This window comes from Diorhabda carinulata, chromosome 4 (assembly GCF_026250575.1).
Source record: "Diorhabda carinulata isolate Delta chromosome 4, icDioCari1.1, whole genome shotgun sequence".
In the NCBI taxonomy this organism is placed as follows: Eukaryota; Metazoa; Arthropoda; class Insecta; order Coleoptera; family Chrysomelidae; genus Diorhabda; species Diorhabda carinulata.
The window spans coordinates 2,975,997-2,997,083 of record NC_079463.1 but is presented as its reverse complement, the minus strand read 5'-3'; the positions used below and the strand labels follow the sequence as shown (position 1 = coordinate 2,997,083).

The 21,087-nt window shown below is 29.6% G+C and overlaps 4 protein-coding genes across 11 annotated transcripts; 1 reads left to right on the top strand and 3 right to left on the bottom strand.

Moving 5' to 3' along the window:
* Positions 1-553: 553 nt before the first annotated feature.
* Positions 554-10,098, top strand: LOC130893313 (protein CREBRF homolog). 8 transcript variants are annotated; one of them, XM_057799311.1, is made up of 10 exons: positions 555-1,128; positions 2,450-2,853; positions 3,100-3,162; positions 3,226-3,273; positions 3,739-4,003; positions 4,098-4,318; positions 4,385-4,600; positions 5,445-5,678; positions 5,916-6,038; positions 7,036-10,098. In XM_057799311.1, the coding sequence occupies exons 2-10, from the start codon at positions 2,463-2,465 to the stop codon at positions 7,131-7,133; spliced, it is 1,659 nt and encodes a 552-aa protein (XP_057655294.1). In that variant the 5' UTR covers positions 555-1,128; positions 2,450-2,462; the 3' UTR covers positions 7,134-10,098. The 8 variants fall into 8 exon arrangements, with proteins under 8 accessions (XP_057655292.1, XP_057655289.1, XP_057655294.1 ...); XM_057799313.1 differs by having other exon boundaries at positions 580-1,128; positions 3,778-4,003; XM_057799312.1 differs by having other exon boundaries at positions 609-1,128; positions 2,450-2,862; positions 3,778-4,003.
* An 892-nt stretch (positions 10,099-10,990) lies between these two features.
* On the bottom strand, positions 10,991-15,262 carry LOC130892265 (uncharacterized protein MAL13P1.304-like). The gene is made up of 3 exons (XM_057797545.1): positions 14,599-15,262; positions 12,856-13,956; positions 10,991-12,345 (listed from the first exon to the last, which is right to left on the bottom strand). The coding sequence occupies exons 1-3, from the start codon at positions 15,260-15,262 to the stop codon at positions 10,991-10,993; spliced, it is 3,120 nt and encodes a 1,039-aa protein (XP_057653528.1).
* Positions 15,263-15,656: 394 nt separating this feature from the next.
* LOC130893312 (nucleoside diphosphate kinase 6) lies at positions 15,657-16,367 on the bottom strand. The gene has a single exon (XM_057799304.1). The coding sequence runs from the start codon at positions 16,266-16,268 to the stop codon at positions 15,741-15,743; it is 528 nt and encodes a 175-aa protein (XP_057655287.1). The 5' UTR covers positions 16,269-16,367; the 3' UTR covers positions 15,657-15,740.
* A 2,320-nt stretch (positions 16,368-18,687) lies between these two features.
* Positions 18,688-20,338, bottom strand: LOC130893310 (uncharacterized). Its single transcript, XM_057799303.1, has 2 exons — positions 19,840-20,338; positions 18,688-18,849 (listed from the first exon to the last, which is right to left on the bottom strand). The coding sequence occupies exons 1-2, from the start codon at positions 20,273-20,275 to the stop codon at positions 18,773-18,775; spliced, it is 513 nt and encodes a 170-aa protein (XP_057655286.1). The 5' UTR covers positions 20,276-20,338; the 3' UTR covers positions 18,688-18,772.
* Positions 20,339-21,087: the final 749 nt, after the last annotated feature.

Below are 21,087 nucleotides of genomic sequence, written 5' to 3'. Positions count from 1 at the left end.
TTACAGAAATCAAAGTTTATATCTTTCTTAAACCTTGAATGGTTTTCTAAAGTTCCTCCTGTCATGCTTTTTTTACATCCAATCAGATTCTCGTTCTGATTTTATCGAAGTCTCTTTAAACACAGTTACAGCAGTGTAGAACCCTAAGTGCACTCCAAAAACACGGTCTAATAATATAGACAAAGGCAGGGGATGGGAGAATAGCCTCGTTATAGTAATATATGAATGATGAAAATGTGGAAATATAATGATTTTATGTATCAAGCATGCATAGTTATTTAATCAAAAAAAATATTCCAATATGATCGGTCAAAATCAACAGAAACATTTGTAATTTATATTGATCTTGGATATGAAATTTGTATACATTATTTTAAAATCTAATACCATTATAATTTTAAAATGCGCATAAGATTTGAATATCAAATATACTATTAATATTAATCATTAGCCCTTTATTTTTTCTTTATAAAACGCCTATGGCTCATTTTACCTTGATATGATAGGGTATAATAAATTAGAGATGGCAGCACTGTAGATTTCATTTTACCTCATTTCTATCAAGTTATTGTCATTTCTGTCATTTCAAAGAATTTCCAGTTCCTTCTATAAGAAGAAATGTTTTTATTGACTAACGTTTTCCTTATTTACTTGACGAGTTGTTATTGTCACGTGCCAGTGTTTGTGCGAATTGAAGGACATATATAACTGACGTTATATTCGACGTCAGTACACGAGCCTCCTCAGCTTTTATTATTCGCGAATTAAATATCACAGTGTCGAGGTGAAATTTGTGAATTATCAAGATTTTTATAGCTGAAAGTGATAAACTAAACAGAATAAACTCGTTTAAATTTTAAGTATTGATAATATTTCAAAGTGTTACGTCAGCTTTCAAAAGCTGTTTAATTGAGGATTTTATTTGCTACTGATCTGTAATTTGCAATAGGAATTTGCGAAAAATAATATTCTATAAAGATTGTCGAGTCATGATAAGCAACTAAAAAGCATGGTGGACTAAATTTGTATATAGTCTGATAGTGTGTTCCCGATTTCGACTATTTATAAATTAGTTATTTGTTGTGCGAACAAATAGTAAAATATTTATATTGTCGAAATAAAAATAAGGTAAGTCATCTTCGTTTTGCAACTTTTGAAGGTTGTGTACGATATTCAACGCGTGGATAATGTTTTTGTTTACATTCTATGTAGTGTCCGTCACTAGTGAGATGAAACCATTTATGTAATAGGAGTTATTGATTTTCAAGACTATTATTAATTTTGTTGATTTTAGTACCCCACCTTGTACGTGAATCTAAATCTTTTGGAAAATATTAATAACATAAAAAAAATCAAAACTAAATAAAAACATAAACAAAGGAATGTGTAGAATGTATGAATGCAGATCAGTGGCGTATGCTGCATCAATTTATTACATCGACAATAAAAAGCTAGCATAGTTATTAATTACTAATGTATGTTCATTGTTCTTCTTTTACCTAATGAAGAAAATATTTTTTCAGTTTGTTGAATAAAAATGCAATTAATGTGGAAAACCCTAATAGAAATTCCATTAATATGTTGTTAAGATTATGTACAACTTAATTTTCAAAATATTTTCATACACTACTAGTTACAACCATTAGACATCTACAAAAAGGTATTTTTAAAAGTATGAATGAAATAAACATCCTATAATACCTAAATTATTAACTGTCGCTACAATAACCTCTAGATTGAATTCTATTACTGCTTTTGGTACAACTAAATGATTATAAAAACTAGGATTGGAATTTGACTCACAAATTCTTCAATGATATAGTAAATAGATTGACTTTGTATCTTTTATAGCCTTTTAATCTCAAGTTTGGTTTTACCAGATCCATGAAGGCCTCTAGTCTCACAAATTCTTCAATGATATAGTAAATAGATTGACTTTGTATCTTTTATAGCCTTTTAATCTCAAGTTTGGTTTTACCAGATCCATGAAGGCCTCTAGTCTCTTGATATTCCATTTATATTTATTACTATTATTTTTATATTTGATAGAATGAAACTAATGTTCATAAAATTAATGTTTAGGATATTCAATTGCAGTCGATGAAATATACTGGAATGATTTTAAAATGTTGTAATTACTTCTCTTCTTATTATAATTCAATTTTAAAGCATTAAACTTTCTTTGTATTCCTTTTTATGGGATCTTTATTCTGTTTTGTTATCTACAAGAGTTTGTTATTAAATCTCTTTATTCTCTCTTCTCCAACCATACTACCTCTAGTATTATATTTTTGCTATTTTTAACTTCAAAAAATGTTGCCTCAGTTTTAGGATGTAATCAATTATACAAACAATTTACTGAAAAATCTTTTTGTTTATGGTTTAAATTCTGTTTTGATTTATGTTTCAACTGTGAAAGTTAAATTGAAAGAAAATTATTAATTTTTAGCTTTTACTTTGCAATGAGTGATTTCAGCAAGGATTTTTTCATTGATCCCGGTATAACTATAAAGCAAGAACCACAGTTCAATGATAATACAACTATAAATATGTCGGCTAGTGTTCCTATACCGTCAAGAAGAGATATTAATGACTACAGAGATTTTAATCCCGATTTTGAAAACTCACAATCACCTTTATATTCTGATGTGGGATTAAATACTCAATTACAAACTCCTGGCGTATATGACGGTAGTGCTTGGTCTTTGAGTAGATTAATTAGCAATGATGAGATGCTTAAATCAGAAGCTTTTATACATATGGATGAAGATGATATCTTCCAAGTGGATAAGGCTGATTTAATCCAAGGACCTACTTTAGCAGAGTTGAATGCCAACGACGAAAATTTTTTAGGTAAAAATGGTAATTTATTTTTATTTTATTAATAAGTCATCTGTTCATTATACATTTAATACATATTGTAGTACCACAACACTCATTTCATTCAATTCGTTATTCTAAGTGAATATTTTAAATTTGAAAAAAACATTTTTAAATAAACTAATTTCTATTTTTTTTTTCATTTTATTCATGAGTTTTTTGCATGGTTTTCTATAGCTGCTGGTAAGAATAGAATTAGAACTAATTAAGAATTTTCAGGTGATCTAAACTTTGATGATTTATTGCTTCCTGAAGAAAACACTTATATTATATTGGAGAAAGGTAATTCACAGAATATGACTCACCATATTAACAATAATCCTATTACATCTTACCTTCCTCAAGGTATACCTTACCACAGAGACTTGGATTTACCATCTAGTGTACCTACAAGTAAGTATGGCCAGTGAAATATGATTATTATATTTGGAAGGTATAGTTTAGTCAAAAATGAATATTTTTTTGGAAATTACAGTTAATTTAACACTTTTTATTATTTATCAAAATTTTCTGCTCTATTTCTTTTGTTTTTCATTTTTCTGTTGAGTCAGCGTTAAAAATCTGGTGAATTCTCAAGGGATAAAGAGAAATTGAAAAAGAAAGTATTGTAGACTTTTATTTTTTTTTACTTGTTTCTATTGGAATTTGAATTTTCTATAACTTAATATGGAAGATCCTGCAGGTTTTCAGGAATATCAGGAATGACTGTTGTGTATTTGATAGGAAATGGGAATGAATATGAATGTCATGAAGATTGATCGATAGTTTAAATTTGTACTTATCTATATAATTTACAGGGTGGTTTAGTCGAAACTGCTCTAGTACTTAATTTAATTGTATGCATCGCTTATTTTCTAGGTAATTTTGATAATTACAAGTACAAAACGCCGGTTTCAGCATTGTCTCCAGAGAGTCAGAACAGTTCGAACTCATCACTTGTTCACTCCTTATCATCGCCATCGAACGTATCAAATTTTCCAAAAAAGCACAGCACGCTTCAAGAGCTTCTAGTCAGCAAAGATCCCTACGGTTCACCTGAACATTCTATATTGGGACAGTCTTTTCCAGAAAGACGTACATTAGTTCCTGTACATAATAGATTAGGTAGGACGACAAATTCAAGGTAAGCGACAAAATTTGTTTAGCTCTATCATTATTTATCAAAAAAAAAATTGTCTCAATTATGTTTAGAAATATTTTTAATACCGTGATTTCAGATTATCTTCTTCAGCACCAACTCATTTAGGACTCGAACAAATATGGCAACGACGCGAACCTAGGAAGCACTTGTTATCAACCAGTTCTTTAGTTGAAGCAGGTTCGACGTCTTCGTTGTCGACAGGTGGTCTACTAAGCCCAGATCCGCCAGATTTATCTCAAGATGAAGAATCTGATGAAGACAGCGACGCCCATTATGAGGATTTTTCATCAGAAAATGGTAATATTCCATTAATACCACAACATCTCCACCAAAAAAGAAATTAACAATTTTTGTTTATGATAGATTCAGATGAGGATGATGATAGGCAACTCAAACATTCGAATAAAAGAGAAAGATACTTCTGGCAGTATAATGTTCAAGCTAAAGGACCGAAAGGACAAAGATTGGTGATGAAAAGCAAAATGGAAGATCCTCATCGACTCCATGAAGTTACCGATCCTGTCTTTAGTCCTGATTGCTCTGTTAGAGGTATCAAACATAGCGGAAAGGCTCGAAAAGGTTCGTTGCATTTGATTTCCCTTATTTTCATGTTAAAATTTTATGACAGACAGATAAAGGAAAAAGAAATCTGTTTTTATAATTACTCTTTCTACCTTAATAATGATGCCTTGAAATATTTGGAAAAACCTGTTGGCAAAAAAGAGCTTGTCAAAGGTATTTGACAAAGTTGATAGGATTCCAAATAAGAATTAAAAAATCGCCTCTATAAATCTATTAATATATTTTCACTTCTATTTATTGTTTAAAATCTCCTAAAAAACCTAACCTAACCTATTTATTTTTTAGCTTTTTTATTGATTTAATTATTTGATATTTTAATAATAATTTTGTTAATACATATAAAACAATTACCTAAATTATTAATTCATATTAAATTTTGAAGATAATAATTTCCAAATATAAATATTTCTTCACTTTTTTCCGCCATCTTTAGTTATTTTCTTCTTTTTATTTAAAACTGCATACACTTTCTCAAATTTCACCTTCTTTTTTGCTTTTTTAATTTAGTTTATGCTCAAATCTCATCTCATTTTTTTCCATTTTTTCTACTTTATTTTTTGGTGATTTTTCATATTTGTATTCATACTTTTCACATCCTCTTTTCAATTCTTCTTTTATTCTCAAATATTTCTCTGGATTGTTTATATACAAACTTTTTCTCTTCTTCATAACTATCTTTATCAATTTTCTTTGACTTCCCCTTTCTAATACAGTTCTTTGTCTGGCATTAATTTTTAATGTTTCAAATTTACTTAAATATTCAAATCCTACCTCAAATTGGTATAATTTTTTTTATTTGAAGAATATCTTCCTCTATTTTTTTATATAAAAATTTTATTAGGTGATGGTAACGACTTGACACCTAATGCAAGGAAATTGTATGTTATTGGGAGGGAGCTTGAAAAACTCGGTAAAATAATTAACGATATGACACCAGTTAGTGAGTTACCTTTTAACGTAAGACCTACATCTCGAAAAGAGAAAAATAAGTTAGCATCCAGAGCTTGTAGACTAAAGAAAAAGGCACAGCACGAAGCTAACAAGATCAAATTAAATGGCTTGGAATATGAACACAGTAAGTAAAATTATTTTTAATTTCGAAAAACTACAGTTCATTAAAAATATTTTTTTATATAAACGGTCCTAATTTCCAATAAACTTTCAGTGAATTGTCATTGAAAAACCAGAATGGAGTTCAAAAGTTTCAGAAAATCTATAAATGTATAATATTGATTCACATCTTTATTCAACTAAGGGTGTTATCTATATATACCAGATATTTCAAAATATTTAATTCGGAATTATTTTGTAGAACGCCTCATTAATAGCATCAGTCAAGCCAAACTTATTTTGTCAGCGAAATTAGCAGAAAACACTCAAGAACGACAAGAAGAACTCACAGCTAACGTGGAAAAATATTTGAGAAATATAGCTAGTAAGTACACTGAAAAAAAATATATATATAAAAATACACTACCCAACAAAATCAACTGATAGTTTTTTCATTTACCGAATACCATCAAGTAATGGTATGGGGTGGCATTAATTTGGAGGTCCTCATTGATATGGTGATAATTAAAATATTTTAATTAAATACTCACAAGTATTTTTTCACATATCATAACTACCTTTCACTCCCTTTCATAAAGGATATTTGCTCATCTAATATTACCTTGAAGAGTTCAAAATCTCAGCAACAGTATGATCAGGTAACAGCTTTGAACTAAACGAGACTTTTTGGGATGTAATCAATAGTTGCCTCACAATTTGCAAGAGCTGATTTCGAGCACTAAAACCAATGATTACTATGTCTACATTCTTCACAAACATTTTATACAGCACATTGAATAACATGACTACAGTTTCTTAGAGATCAGTTGGACTGGGAAGACCACCAGTAGCCGCATTATTTGTCTCAGTACATGGAAAAGAAAACGAAAGTTTTGTGAAATACTGTATATGACAAATGGTAGTGGATCACTAATAGTATGAAGTGTATGACCAACAAGGTTATTACCAAAAGATTTCATCTTGATGATCAAAAGTACATTTTTGACATATTAGGATCACATAATGTCCCCTTCACTCCCATTTACTCTCCAAGCATATCATAATTGACCACATATCACCATTTGTTGTTAGATTCATTAATATATGGAAAATTCTTGCCTCAAATGAAATCGGAAAGGAGTTTTGACTCTCTTAACCTTATGATATAAATATGATTATTAAAATAGGTTCATTCATTGTTATTTAGATTATTTTTGAAAATCTTTTTTGTAAAATCTATTTTTTTCCATAATATCGATAAAAAAATTGTTATATAATACTGTATTTTAATTTTTTAAAATTGAAATTTTGTCAAGATATGAAAATGAACAACTATAGTCCTTTAGTTTCTGAAAATTTGTACTTTACATTTTTTGTTTCAGAGGTAAAGATAGCAGGACATACAACAGAATACGTCAACAAAGTGTTGGATAAATTTAAAGGCAATGCACAACCTATAACGTTTACAGAAGATTTGTAGATGTAAAAAAAATGTATACGAATGAACCAAATCTCATTGTGCATTTTCTGTGGTAACTACTTTGTGGTACATACAAATACAGAGTGTTTGGAAAATCCCTTGTTGAACCCAAACTACTAGTACTAGATGCCGTTTTATGTTTATTTAATAAGTTTATTTACCACACATTTTTTAAAACAAGTTTCAAGCGAATAAACTGGTCGTTACCAATAATAACAACTAATTATATTCAAGCGCTTTTGGTTGTTGTTGGTCATTATATCATAAATTAGTCATTCGATGTCACTATTTTGGACAGCAATTGAGTTAAACTTGTGGTTATTGAAAAAGTGAGGTTAAGCTCGATATTTAATAGTAATTCACAAGCGTTCCAGTGAAATAAATAAATGAAGGATTAATAATCATAATCATAGATATCATCATAATAATAATAAATCGTCTTTATTGGTCCTATATGTTTACACAATACAATTAACAAAGTATACAATATAGAGACTTATATGTTATTCTTCCACATAACCATTTCCAGCCGTTTATCTATGCAAAAGAACTTTATACAGTGTCAACTATAGATTTATTAAATAATTACAAAAACCCAAAAAACATAAGGTTAGTTACATATTTGCTTATTAAACAAAATCGCTCTGTACTTAGATTTAAATGAATTCATACCACACAATTTAAGATCCAATTAAACTTTGACGACTAAACAAGTGAACCATTTTGAAAAGGCGCTTATTTATGCTGAGACATAGTTAACAGTTTTTCTCTGAAATAAACAGGACCTGGGAGTGTGAATCTAGTTAGAGAATTTTACATTTACAGTTAATCGATTATTCAACCTCTTGTATGATCAAAGTTCTTTTTTTTAAATAAAGGTATTGAAATTCAGATTTACATACCTTGATTCATTTAACGGAATAATTTTAAATGAATAAGATAAATATTTCAAATTATGTTATTCAAACATAAAAACAATTTTGATTTTCTTGAAAATGGGCGAATAAAACAGTATGTCCCATCGAAATAAAACCACTGTTATTGTGTGTCATAACTGGAAATGTAACAAATCAGAAAGAAGGAAACAAAATTTACAACTACTTATGTAATAAGGACTTCCTGTTATGTGGACAGGAAAGAAAATGAATGCGTCAAAAAATTGGGGGAAAGTGTCCCAGGTTTCAATGACTGTGTTTTTATTTCAGATTGAAACTATCTAATATTGGTAAATACGGCCTTTATTAACGATATCCATACATTTTTTTGGGAATTGAGGTTAAGGGAAGTGTTAGTGAGAAGTGATATATTTGTTATGACACGATGAGTAAATGACGATTGTAAGCACTGAGTTTTTTCAGAAAAAAAAAATAACTAAATGTGATAATTTTCACTTTCAATCATATAAATTATGTTTAATTTCATCTGGCAGTCCTAAACAAATGAAAAGAAATGTTTCTTAGCACGATCGTCAAATTAAAAGTTAGCGACAATGTGGTAAATATAAAAAATCATATAATCTTTGATGCGAAATTGAAAAAACAGGGGCTTAGTGATATTTAGGGAAATAAAATCTTAATAGGGACTAGGTTATGTAGTCACCATTTAGCAGGAGATTTTCTAGACATACTTTATATGTATATCTGTTATGCAAGATTTTAAATGTTTTTAGTTGTACTCATATTTTATTGTTAGTAACGGTACTTACAGCGTTTGAATTATACTTTGAATTTGTATAAAGCAGATCGTTTTTTTGTAACATTTTTTATTGTTTGTATCTTTCTCAAACAACTAATGTATTTATTAATATAAATTTCTTGAAATGTTCACTTTTCTTTAGTTCTTATATACATTTTTGACTTTAAGTTTGTTTCAATGTAAATTTTTTTTACCTAACATGATCATTTATGAATGTCCTGTCCAACATTATTCAATGTTTTCAAATAAAAAAACATCAAATCTAAATTATTTATACTAACATTGAAATCCATGAAATAAAATTAGAAATTGTTAATAGATTTATCACCCCTATGGTGGTAAAACCACTTTTCACTCTCTGGAAGGTGTCGGAAGGAGCATCCGAACGAATCCCGGAGGAACTATTTGCAATAGGCTCCACACAGCGTCTCGTCTATGCGGATGATGTTGACATTATAGCACATGAGAACCTCAAGGACCCCAAACCACGTTCCAATTCAGAGAACATCGCTTCTCTATGTGCCCCCAGTTCAAATATCTTGGTATCTTGATAACTGAAGATGATGCGTGACAACAAGAGTTGCTGCGGGAAACAGACGGTTCTGGGCAGTCTAAGAGCGACTTTCACGGAGATCAAAGCTCACAATTTACAATACCAGCTGTCACACATGGGTGCGAGACATGGACTATGACGGCAACAAGTAAGATCCAGTGAAAGATTTTTGGTTCTGTTTGCGAGAACGGTGCGTGGACGATCTGGAGAAATACTGAGCTGAGATAGATGCTTGGCGACTAAGAGGAGGACCGCGCTTTCGCTGGTTGGAGGACGTTGAGGCGGATCTGATCTAGTTAGGGGTTCGACGTTGGAGACACCATGCTGAAGGACAGAAAGGATTGACAGTGGATTGTTGAAATGAATGAATATGGTTGTAAAACGAAGGATTAAGTTTTAGTTTTTTTTTCAGATCTTTCTATATTTTGGCTGCTGCTAACACGGTCAAACCAAAAAAAATATTTTTATTGTTATAAATTTTTTATTATTATGTTGATTAGTTATTTATATTTAAATAATTGTTTATTTATAGAATTATCATTGAATGATTAATTTATATTACTTTTCGTTTTCTAATATTTCGAAAGCTGTAAGTACTAACGGTTACTGTTTATTCGGAAACCTGATTGTTTTATTAATTTTGAGACATGCCTATTTTTGTAAATCGTTAAAATGTATAAATTATTTTTAAATACTTATAATATATGTTTAAGTACATATTGAGTTTAATTTTTTTTGTACTTGACTAGATGCTACACCCTTAGCATTGATGTGATTCCCTTCCATTTTTTGCTTTTGTTCCTGAGTCCTGAATTACTCTCTCTTTTAGGTCTCATTTTTTCCCTTGTCTTCTTCATTCTTGTTCTATGTCAATCATTTTATTGTTGCTTTACAATCTGACATTCTCTGTAACCGACCTTCACAACAATACTCTTTTGGATTTTATTATTTTGTTTAGTTCTGTTTCTCCAAATTAATTCTGTATTTTATTATTTTTTCTATAATTCTACCTCCTTTTTACCCCCCAGTATTCTTCCTTTCCTATATAACTTCTCTTTGCTTTGTTAAGAATCCACTGTTGGACTGAACTGTTTTCTGCATTTGTAGATTTTTTGGGAAAGATGTTAACGTTTTCACTGCTTCCGTCTGTTTATTCCCCTTCATCATCCTTGCTTCTACATTTCCTCCCTCGTCACCGATTTCCTTGTAAACTACCCCTAGATACATATAACTTTGAACTTGTTCTTCAGTTGTATTGAAAAATATCTTATTGCTACTTTCCTATTGTTATTATCATTAACTTCAACTTAGGTTCACTATACGTTTCTATGATTATTATACCTTTCTTTTATCTTGTGTATTTCTTCTTTTTGGTAATTCGCAAATGTTTTAATAGAGTAAAATTAAGACCAATTTTCATGGTATAATTATAAATAACAAAAATAGAAATTAGGAGGTTTTTTAAAATATTTTTACATAAATTTCTTGTTTGTTGATATTTTTTGAAACGTACCATTTTTATTGTGAATTATAGTTAAATATGTTGAAGAAACATTTTATTATTAGCTAAATTTACAAATAGACAACAAAATTTTTCACTCCACATAATTTAACAATCACTGGCACTGCTATATACCCTTGGATCTTTTTTTGATAAAATATGTTCCAAAACTGATGATGATTTTATTGGTCGATAGAAATTAAAGCCTTCATTTCTGGTTTTCGAACCAATCATTGGATTCTCCTTTAACCTTTCAGTTGAGTCTCTTTTGAAGAATTGACCATTTGTTTGATTATTGTGAAATTTGGAGGACAATTTATATTTTAAACTATAACCAGGGGTGAAGCAATCCTTTTCTTTTTTATGTTTCAGCATAAGTTCTAATATTGTCGTTCGTTTTGATTGAGCAGCTTCTTTATTATCCGATATTAATGGTTCATTAATTTTTACTGTAGGTTGTGCGCAACTCAAGACAACCTGATATTTCATATTGGATTTTGAATGCTTAACTTTATTGAATAAAGTTAAAAAATTGTTTATTACAACTGGGCTTTGCAAGTTTGATGATTCTTTCACTGATTTATTTTTTTTAATGTTGATCAACTTAGGTGTGGATTGTAGTTTAGGATTTAGTGGAAGGTTTTGTTGTAAATTCTGCGGGTTGTTCCACTTTCGTGCTACATTTTCATAATGGGATTCTTTATTCAAATTTTGCATCTTTGCAATTATTTTCTGTTTTGTCCATGTTAGGTTATTTGAGGATAAATCTTGTTCTATATTGTTATTAACTTCAGCAATTGCCATTTCGTATGCTAATCTACAACCGGTTTTGGGAAAATTCGATTCGAGGTATATTTTCTCACTTTGTGGTACGATTTTTTGTTCATCTTTCAACTGCCTTTCGGTATTTTGATTAATATAATTTGTAGAATTAGCTATTTTTACATTTGTAGATGGTTTATGAATATTTTTTAAAGTAAAATCGTTATTATTGTTCGATTCCGTTTTATTTTTATCAAAGTTTGAGACTTTCGCTTGCCTTAACTCTTCACTATTGTCTTCTACTAACTTTTTTTTGGTTGAGTAAAGTTTTGGCTTAATGTATGTCTCTAGATTTGTACATGACTTGAAAAAATTTTTAATATCATCTTTTGTATGGCATTTGTTTGATCTTTTTTTTATATTGGACGTTTTCGCATATTTATAATTTTCTCCTATATCTTTTTCTGACTCCAATTCTTCTTTTATTAAGGACAGTTCCTTCCTAATTGATGGACTTGAATTTCTATTTATATCTATGTTTGTAATAGATTTATAAAAAAATTTATCATCTTTTGAATTTGCGAAATTCTTTCCCGATTCTTTAAAGTGTCTTATATTTTCACTATTTTTTGCTAACTTTAGTTCTTTTTTCCTCGAAAAAACTCCCGGTCTTATAGATATACTTGAATTTCTATTTAACTCTAGATTTGTAGTTGATTTATACAGTTTTTTATTATCACGTTTTGAATAGACAAAAGTTTGATATTCATTTGATCCCAATTTATTTATTTTATTCTTTGAGACTTTGGTCTGTCTCAAATTTTCACTATTATTTGCCAATTTTAGTTCTTTTTTATTTATTCGAACTTCCGGTTTAATGGAAGTACTTGAATTTCTAGTTGTATCTAGATCTGTAGATGATTTATAATCTTCTGAACTGACAGAATTATTATATTTTTTTGCTTTCATATTATAAATTCGAAAGTTTGAGAGTTTACCATCTTTTTCTGGCTCCAAATCTTCTTTTTTTAAACGAAGTTCTGGCCTAGAGGATATACTTGAAATTCTATTCATCTCTAGATTTCCAGTTGATTTCAGGATTTTATTATCATCTTTTGATTCAGTTGACTTGTTATATTTATTTGTTTGAATATTATTTATTTCAAAGTTTGAAATTCTGGCATATTTTAAATAATCTATGGTATCTTTACCTAGCTCCAATTCTTTATTTGTGCCAAGCTCAGGCCTAACAGATATACTATTAACCCTATTCATATCTAGATTTGTACTTGATTTATGAATTTTCTTATTGTCATATTTCGAATAAGCTGAATTGTTATATTTGTTTGTTTCCATTTTATTCATTTTAAAGTTTGAGAGTCCGGTATATTTTAAATTCTCTTTTTCTGTTTCGAATTCTTCTTTTTTTGAGTGAAATTCAAGCTTAACGGGTATACGTGTAATTCTATTCATCTCTACGTTTGTAGTTGATTTATGAATTTGTTTATTATCATTTTTTGAATAAGTAGAATTTTTATATGGATTTGTTTGCGTTCTATTGATGTCAAAGCTTGTTAGTTTGGTATATTTTATATTTTCTCTAGTATCTTTCTCTGGCTTCAATTCTTCTTTTTTTGAGCGACGTTCTGACTTAATAAATATACTTAAATTTCTATCCATTTCTACATTTGTAGATGATTTATGAATTTTCTTATTATCATCTTTCGATCGAGCAAAATATTTATCTTTGTTTGTTGTTGTTTCACTAATTCCAAAGTTTGTATATTTTAAATTTTCTCTGGTATATTTTCCTGGTTCCAATCCTTTTTTTGCAAGATATTCAGGACTAATTGATGTATTCGATTTTGTATTTTTCTCTAGGTCAACAGTTGATTTAATAATTTTTTCATAATCATCTTTTGGATAGATAGTATTCTTATATTTTGATTCTATTTTATTTACTTTAAAGTTTGAGATTTTGTCACAATCCAACATTTCTCTTGTACCTTTTTTTGATTCCAATTCTTCATTTTTTGATTCAAGGTCTGGTCTAATAGATGTTCTTGAAGTTCTATTTATTCCAAGATTTGTAGATGCTTTTAAATCATTTTTAATACCATCTTTCAAATGAACAAAATTCTGATATTTTTTAGATCTCATTTTATTTATTTTCAAGTCTGAGGGTTTGGCATACTTCAAATTTTCGCCTGTATCTTTTCCTGATTCTCTTGTAATTGATGTAATTGAATGCTTATTTACGTCCAGATTTGTAGATGATTTAAAAATTTGCTTAATATGGTCTTTTCCACGAACTGAATTGTAATATTTGTTTAGATCCATTTTATTAGTTTCAAAATTTGAAATTTTGGAATGTTTGAAATTTCCTGTATTTAATTCTTTTTTTATTGGTGTTTCTGGCCTAATAGATGTAGTTGAAGTTTTGTTTTTCTTTAAATTTATAGGTGGTTCATAAATCCTTGCAATATTGGAATGGGAAAAATTTTCATATTTGTTTGATTCCGTTTTATTTTGTATTAATTTTGAGGTTTTAGTTCGTTGCAAATGTTCAATAGGCACTAAATTTATTTCTTTTCTCTTTGACGGAAGTTTATGTTTAATGTGTGTACTTGAAATCTTATTTATATCTAAATTTGTAGATGATTTCGAAAATTTTTTAATACAATCTTTTGAACTGGTTAAATTCTGGTATTTGTTTGATTCCAAGTTTGAGAGTCTGACATATTTTAAATTTTTTCTAGTATCTTGTTCTAATCCTTTTTTTATTAATAGAAATTCCGGTTTGATAGATGTTTTTGAAGTTCCATCTATCTTAAAATTAATGGATGGTTTATAATTTTCTTTAACATCATATTTTGAACGTAAAAATTGATATTTATTTGATCCTGTTTTATTTATTTTGTAGTTTGATATTTTGGCATATTTTAAATTTTCACCTACGTCTTTTACTGGTTTTAGTCCACTTCTTGTTGAGCGAATGCTAGACTTTGAACTATTTTTAAATTCTGTTTTACTATTATTCAAGTGTATATTATTTTCATCCAAATTTTGTCCTCTATATTTCACTCGTTTCTTAATATCTCCTGATATGTTATGAGAATCTACAATTTTTACTTTACTTAAAACTGTAAATGGAATTTGACTTGAATTCGGTTCTTTTCGTGTCTCGTTGCTAGACATAACTTTTGCCAAAGATATTTTAGAATATGGACTTTTAGTATATTTTTCTACATTAAATTCTTTCTTGTTCAGTTTTCCTGTTTCAGTATTTATACACGAATTTGATACTTGAGGTTTATCTAGGTAATCTACAGAATCTAGATTATCAATCTCCTTTGATACAGTTAGATATGTTCGGAGATTCTCCCATGAAGAGTTTCTTTGATAATTTTCCAAATTTTCTGAAAGTACCTTGTGAATGGTACGCAGATTTTTTGTTTTCTGTAAATATCGTTTTTTCCTCAATTGAACAGCATTAGATAAAGAAGTATTTCGCGATACAACATGAATTTTTTTGGTGGGATTTTGTAAATTACCTTGGGAGCAAATGGAATCGATTTTTTGAATAGCTGTAACTAAAGATTTACCAAAGGACTTCATATTCAAGATATTAAACTTCCATTTTGTCCTTAATATCTATCTTCATTACCAAATAAATCTGGTTTATCCTTACTTAGAATGGATTCTTATTTGTAAGAATAAATACAATCACAAATAATTTTGATCTTCAACATATCATTTTGACAACGGTTCTTTATTAATTTGACATGCAGTTGATAAACAGTACATAATCATTCAACATTATAAGCAAAAATGATTTTCTACTGTTTTACTGGTAGATATGATGTTTTGTAAGCCTCTTTAAACTTTTTGTATCAAGAGGATTAATTTTGTTAAAAAAACAAATCATATCAAGCACTTACACAAAGATCATGTTTATCAAACATGTTTACATTATTGCAATTAATAAATCAATAAAATTGTGTCTAAATTTTGTAATGAAAATTTTGAACACAGTTGTTGAAAAACTGAAATAAATTATAAAATAAATACTAAAAAATAACACATTTACTTTTATTTACCTACAAGGAATGTGCAAAAAATTTTTTGTATCAAAACTAATATGGTTGGAACGAAATATTGGTTCATATTGTGCATACCAATCATCAATATCAAAGTCCGGAAAAAATATTTTTATTTCTCTCTTAGCAGAATCTTCAGAATCTGATCCATGGCTAGCATTTCTTGTATCTGATAATCCAAACTGTCCCCTAATACTTTTAGGAGCTTCAAATTGTGCTTTGAAAACTTTGGTAGGACCCATAAGTTCTCGCCAGTCTTTAACGGCGTTTTCTTTTGCCAATATCATGATATCACTAGGACCACTCGTCATAAAACTAACTAATCTGTTATAAAAAAATTTACATTTATGTTCACTATAAAAATTTTCAGCTTCTTTTAGAGATATTGTTTTCCTAAGAAATTTGATAATCTTGAAATTTGACGATATCAAAAGTTCCCTTATTTGAGATGTCGCAACTGGATTTTTTATAATGTGTGGTTTGATTATGGCTAATGTCAATTGTAATTTACAAGAAACAGTCATTTCCACATTTGGTATTCAAAATCGAATTAAATTATAACAGTTGCTGTGAATATGAGATTAATTATTAAAAAAACAACGTAAACATCAATTTAACCTCACTTCTTGAAGTTATTACCATAGAATATGTGCTTTGTTTACATTGATGTCATACTTCTGTTCTTCGTTTTGCTTTTTAGTAGCCTGTTATCTGTACACACATTTATCCCGTAAATACATAATATATGGATAAATAAAAACCAATATAATTAATATGTCTTTTATTTGGATGTACGTTCTACAAATTTTGATAATGTTAACAGCAGCATTATTCAAAATATAGCATAGAATAGAATAGTACTTTAGTATATCACTCTCTCTTTCTCCACTTTATTCTAATTGGATCTTTAAGATTAACATCATACATAAAACACCAATCAGAAGCGAGTAAAGAGAGTTAGAGAATGCTATATATTTAATACTTCTATATGGATAGTTTCTATAAGTGGAAGTTGTTCCGAGTAAGAAAGACGTATTGATAATGGTTTCTCTATCCTTCGAGGCTCCAGCTCGGTTCTGCGCATTCTCAAGCAAGCGCAACCTTTACGAGGTATTACATATATGGGTACACCGATGCTTTTTGTCTCTCTTCCACTAGTATGATTCTTCTTACATGTCATGTTCTCTATATTTAATATTAACTCTATGTTCATTATGCACCTGACAGGATGAAGTTTATGGCTTGAATTTCTTCTAATACTGACATTTAGTGCAGAGTACACTATATTTTGAAGTACGGAAAGTGACAGCTGCAAAAGGTAAGTATACGATGATAACAGAAATTAAACTATAAAGCAATAGCAATCCTCTAAAGAGGATTAATAGCTTCTTATAGAAGGTTTAACAAAAATTATGCCTCCCATTATGTTCTTATACATGACAGATGGGTAGGACAGCAGTTTTGACATTGAAATACCCTTTTGATCATATTATTTCTTGGCGTCGGTCTATTGGTGTAAACGGTCTCACAAATAAAAATCTAATCAAGCTAGATATGAGATTTGGGTGTCCAAATAATTAAACTACCACGTCCGATCGACCGATCAAGATTTATATGAACCACAACATTATTTTCACGTCATCTAATCACTTCCGAATTTTTTGTATCAAATCTTGGAACACCCTGTATTAATAACTGGTAACTGCATGTTCTATGCGGTTTTTATATTATTTATTGGAGTTGTAGACTAATGAACTTTAGTGCTGAGGGTTCTTTAAATATAAAGAAAAATAATTTCTCACTTACATTTTCTTTTTATGACAAGACGTAAAACTTTTTTTTTTGTTTTCAAATTAAAAAGGCACTACCATTAACACCATTCTTCTTCAGAAGCGTTTAGACTTCGGTCGAAAACAATTATCGGCCCCACAGATTCCGAGAGAATATTATATGACCCCAGGTAGGAATAACTACGTTTCTTTAATTTATTGTTTTTCATTTAATTCAAGGTCTACTCATTTATTTAACAAATAAGACAGTCATAAATTTCACAAAAATAAATGCTCCGCAGTCTGGGTAAAATACATCGATTAATTACTATTTTTGCACAATCTACAGGACTAGTCGATTATAATTTGTTTGTTAATATCAATACTGGGAGAGATACAATGTTTGAAATCGAAAATATAAATTGAGCAAGTCAACAAGCCTTAGAAGCTTCACCTTATAATATACGGAGAAGTATAATGGACATTATGGAGCATAATGGACACAGACATTCCATTTAAACTGGTAATCTGTGATCATCAATCATAAATCAATAAATATCTCCGCAAAATGATGATTCGAAGCTAGTGCAAGGAGCAGAATTGGGTATTTTTAAACCAGAATGCAAGCTCGATATAAAATTATGAAAAGAACTAATTATGTTCCAAGGAGTTGCTAGCAGTAAACATATTTGCCAAGGAGTTCTAGATAGAAACCTTACCAGAAAGCACTTCCGTACATAGTCAATCGGCTTTAAATTATTTAATGTGTGAAGGCACTATGAAAGCATTAATACCAATACAACAATACCAGGCAATACTCTTTTGGACCATAGTCCTGCTGCGGTGTCGTAAGTCACATCTACAGCGAACTGAACTGATGACTACTGGATCAGATGGAATCTTCCTACAAAAACACTTTTGAGACAATTCAAAAGTTCATAACGGTTAAGAAGTCCGAGGAATTTCTTGAGATGTCTGATAACAACATTAAACTCGCGATTAGTTCCAAAATTTATCGCTAAACACATATACGAACACAGTTTGTTTGGGAACTGATCCTTGACCTACGCTAACAATAACGGTCTATGACGTCAGCATTCCTGTAGTTTATTAACGCCTACCGACGCCATTTTGTAGGATAAAGCGAATAGTTTTAGTAATAAATGTTACAACATTAATATCATTATCTCTTTATTTCCAAATTAAAAGAACAGAATTGTATTTTATGATGTCACTTGGTGTATTGATATATTCACTTTTCAAATGACGCAGGCTCCTTTTCTTCTATTAAATTCATCTCTTTTCTGTCGAAGAATCAATTCTATAATCGTAATTGCTGAAACAAAATGTAATAGTAGATTAAAGTCGACGAATATTTAACAATCGTTATAATAATCGGTTATTTTCGTTTCCATTGCTTGAACTAACAGTTTTAAAAACTAATTTTAAACAAATTTAGACAATTGTTTTACTGGAGGAACGCTCTAGATCCAAGACAATCCAAAAGATTCATAACCATAGCAGTTAAGTTATAGAAACTGCTAGTGATGTCCAGAAACGAAATAAAACTGGTGATCGGTCACTGCTCTGTCGAATATAATTTTAAGACATTTTAACATTAAACGCTTAGCTTCCTCAAGGGAGTTAGTGCTAATACCTTGAAGAAAATATCTTCCAGGTATCGATGAGCTGGTTGAGACGAATGAAAGGAAATCTGAAAGACCAAGACAAGACAGAATACCAAACGATTTGCTTAAATACGGAAGTCAACGTCTAATACAACACAACATTTAACAGTTGCCTTCCTAGTACCTAGTTCAGTCGATTTTTTTTTTGACCTCATATAGTAAATAGAGTAAAAATAATCATGCACGCGTCAGTGACCATTATGTACAAGCTGTAGACAAAGTTTCAGCTTGCTGCTTCAATCCATTATATTAAAGTAGAGCTCAAACGGCCACTCAGTTGTTTTGAGAAATGTCTCAAATTTGACGCTTACGCCACAAGTTATAATAAGCTCAGCATCCTTTGCAGTTGAATAACAGGATGCAGATGGAGTGGATCATACCATACGTAGTTTTTTTTATAGAACAGATAACAAAAATATAACAGATCGGAGTTTTATTTATTTGGGAAGAGTCTTTGATGCAGTTAAGATAACCTTACCAAAAATAAAGAAAATATGAGTGAAGAAAATTAGATTTAAGTAAAATTGGAGGGGCAAACAATGAAATTAAGACGCTCTACTGCACCATAACATATTACAAAAGATAGAAAACTGGATATTGGGTACAGGAGGGTAGTTTATCAGTTTACTTTATCTCACCTTTAGGTTTTTGTTTAACCTCTACCTGATTGGGATCTGCTTTTCCAGTTTCATACAGCTTGAATTCTTCAGGTTTTACTTTTTTAATTTTAATTCTTTTCCGTTGAGGTGATTTAGTCCTATGTTTCAAATATTTCGTCGCTGATGGCTTTTGTTCATTACTAAGAGAATATTCTACAAGAATCCGTTTTTGCTTCTTCACGTATTCTTTCAAGTACTTCTGGTATTTTTCAGAAGAATAATAATTGCAAAGAGAAGACGATAATTTTTGGTAATACAATTTGTTCAATAGTTCTGGATGTATCGTATGCCTATTTCTTGTTTGATTCACTATTGGCAGGGAAATAGATGTTGGTAGTAACGTGTTGAAGGTATATAAGGGTTGAACGATGTGTAAAGGTATTTGGAATGATTTGGTTCTTGATAGTGAGCACATTACCTTTAACTTGGAATTTTTTATATGCCTGCGTCAAAATGTCAAAGATCTTGGGATGACAAAAGCCAACTACATTCAAATACAACCAGTTTACGTTCATTTCATACTATGATGTTACACTTTAAGTTGTAGTAAAAATTAAATAGAAGTACTACTACTTTGGAAGGTCGTTTATAGATGCACATTTTTCCTCTACATAGATAAGAAATTCGACAGCCGCGGGTTTCGTTACAAAGAATGTTTGATAGAATGACAAATTGTTCTAATTAATTTTAAAGTAGTACATATTCTATAACAATATCAATTATGGATATGAAACTAGGCCACTGTTGGCTGTTCTTTTTCACAAACAAGACCACCGACTACCTACTCTATAAGTTGGTTAATCTATGTTTCGAATAGTAAACCGTAACTGATGGCAGATTGGTGAAGAACTTTGTTTTTATTTAAATACAAAAATACTTTGAATATAAAATATTAAATCATCTCATTATTACAAATGCCAGTATTTTTTTATATAAACGATTCGCATGACTTCCATTTATATTAAAATCTATATTGCTGCTAAATATAGGAAAAGGTTCCTTGCGTGTAATGTAATTGTGATTGCATAACCAATATTTCTAAGGTGTTTTTTACACAATTTGAAATCTGCTCATCCCTTGAAGTGACTAAATTCATTTATTGCTACAGTGAGGTCATTTCATACATATTATCTGTATGATTAAAATATTCAGTTGTATTCGTAAATTTGAAAGTAAATTGTTAAAATAATGTTATTAATAACAAAATAATGACTTGTATTTTTCTTA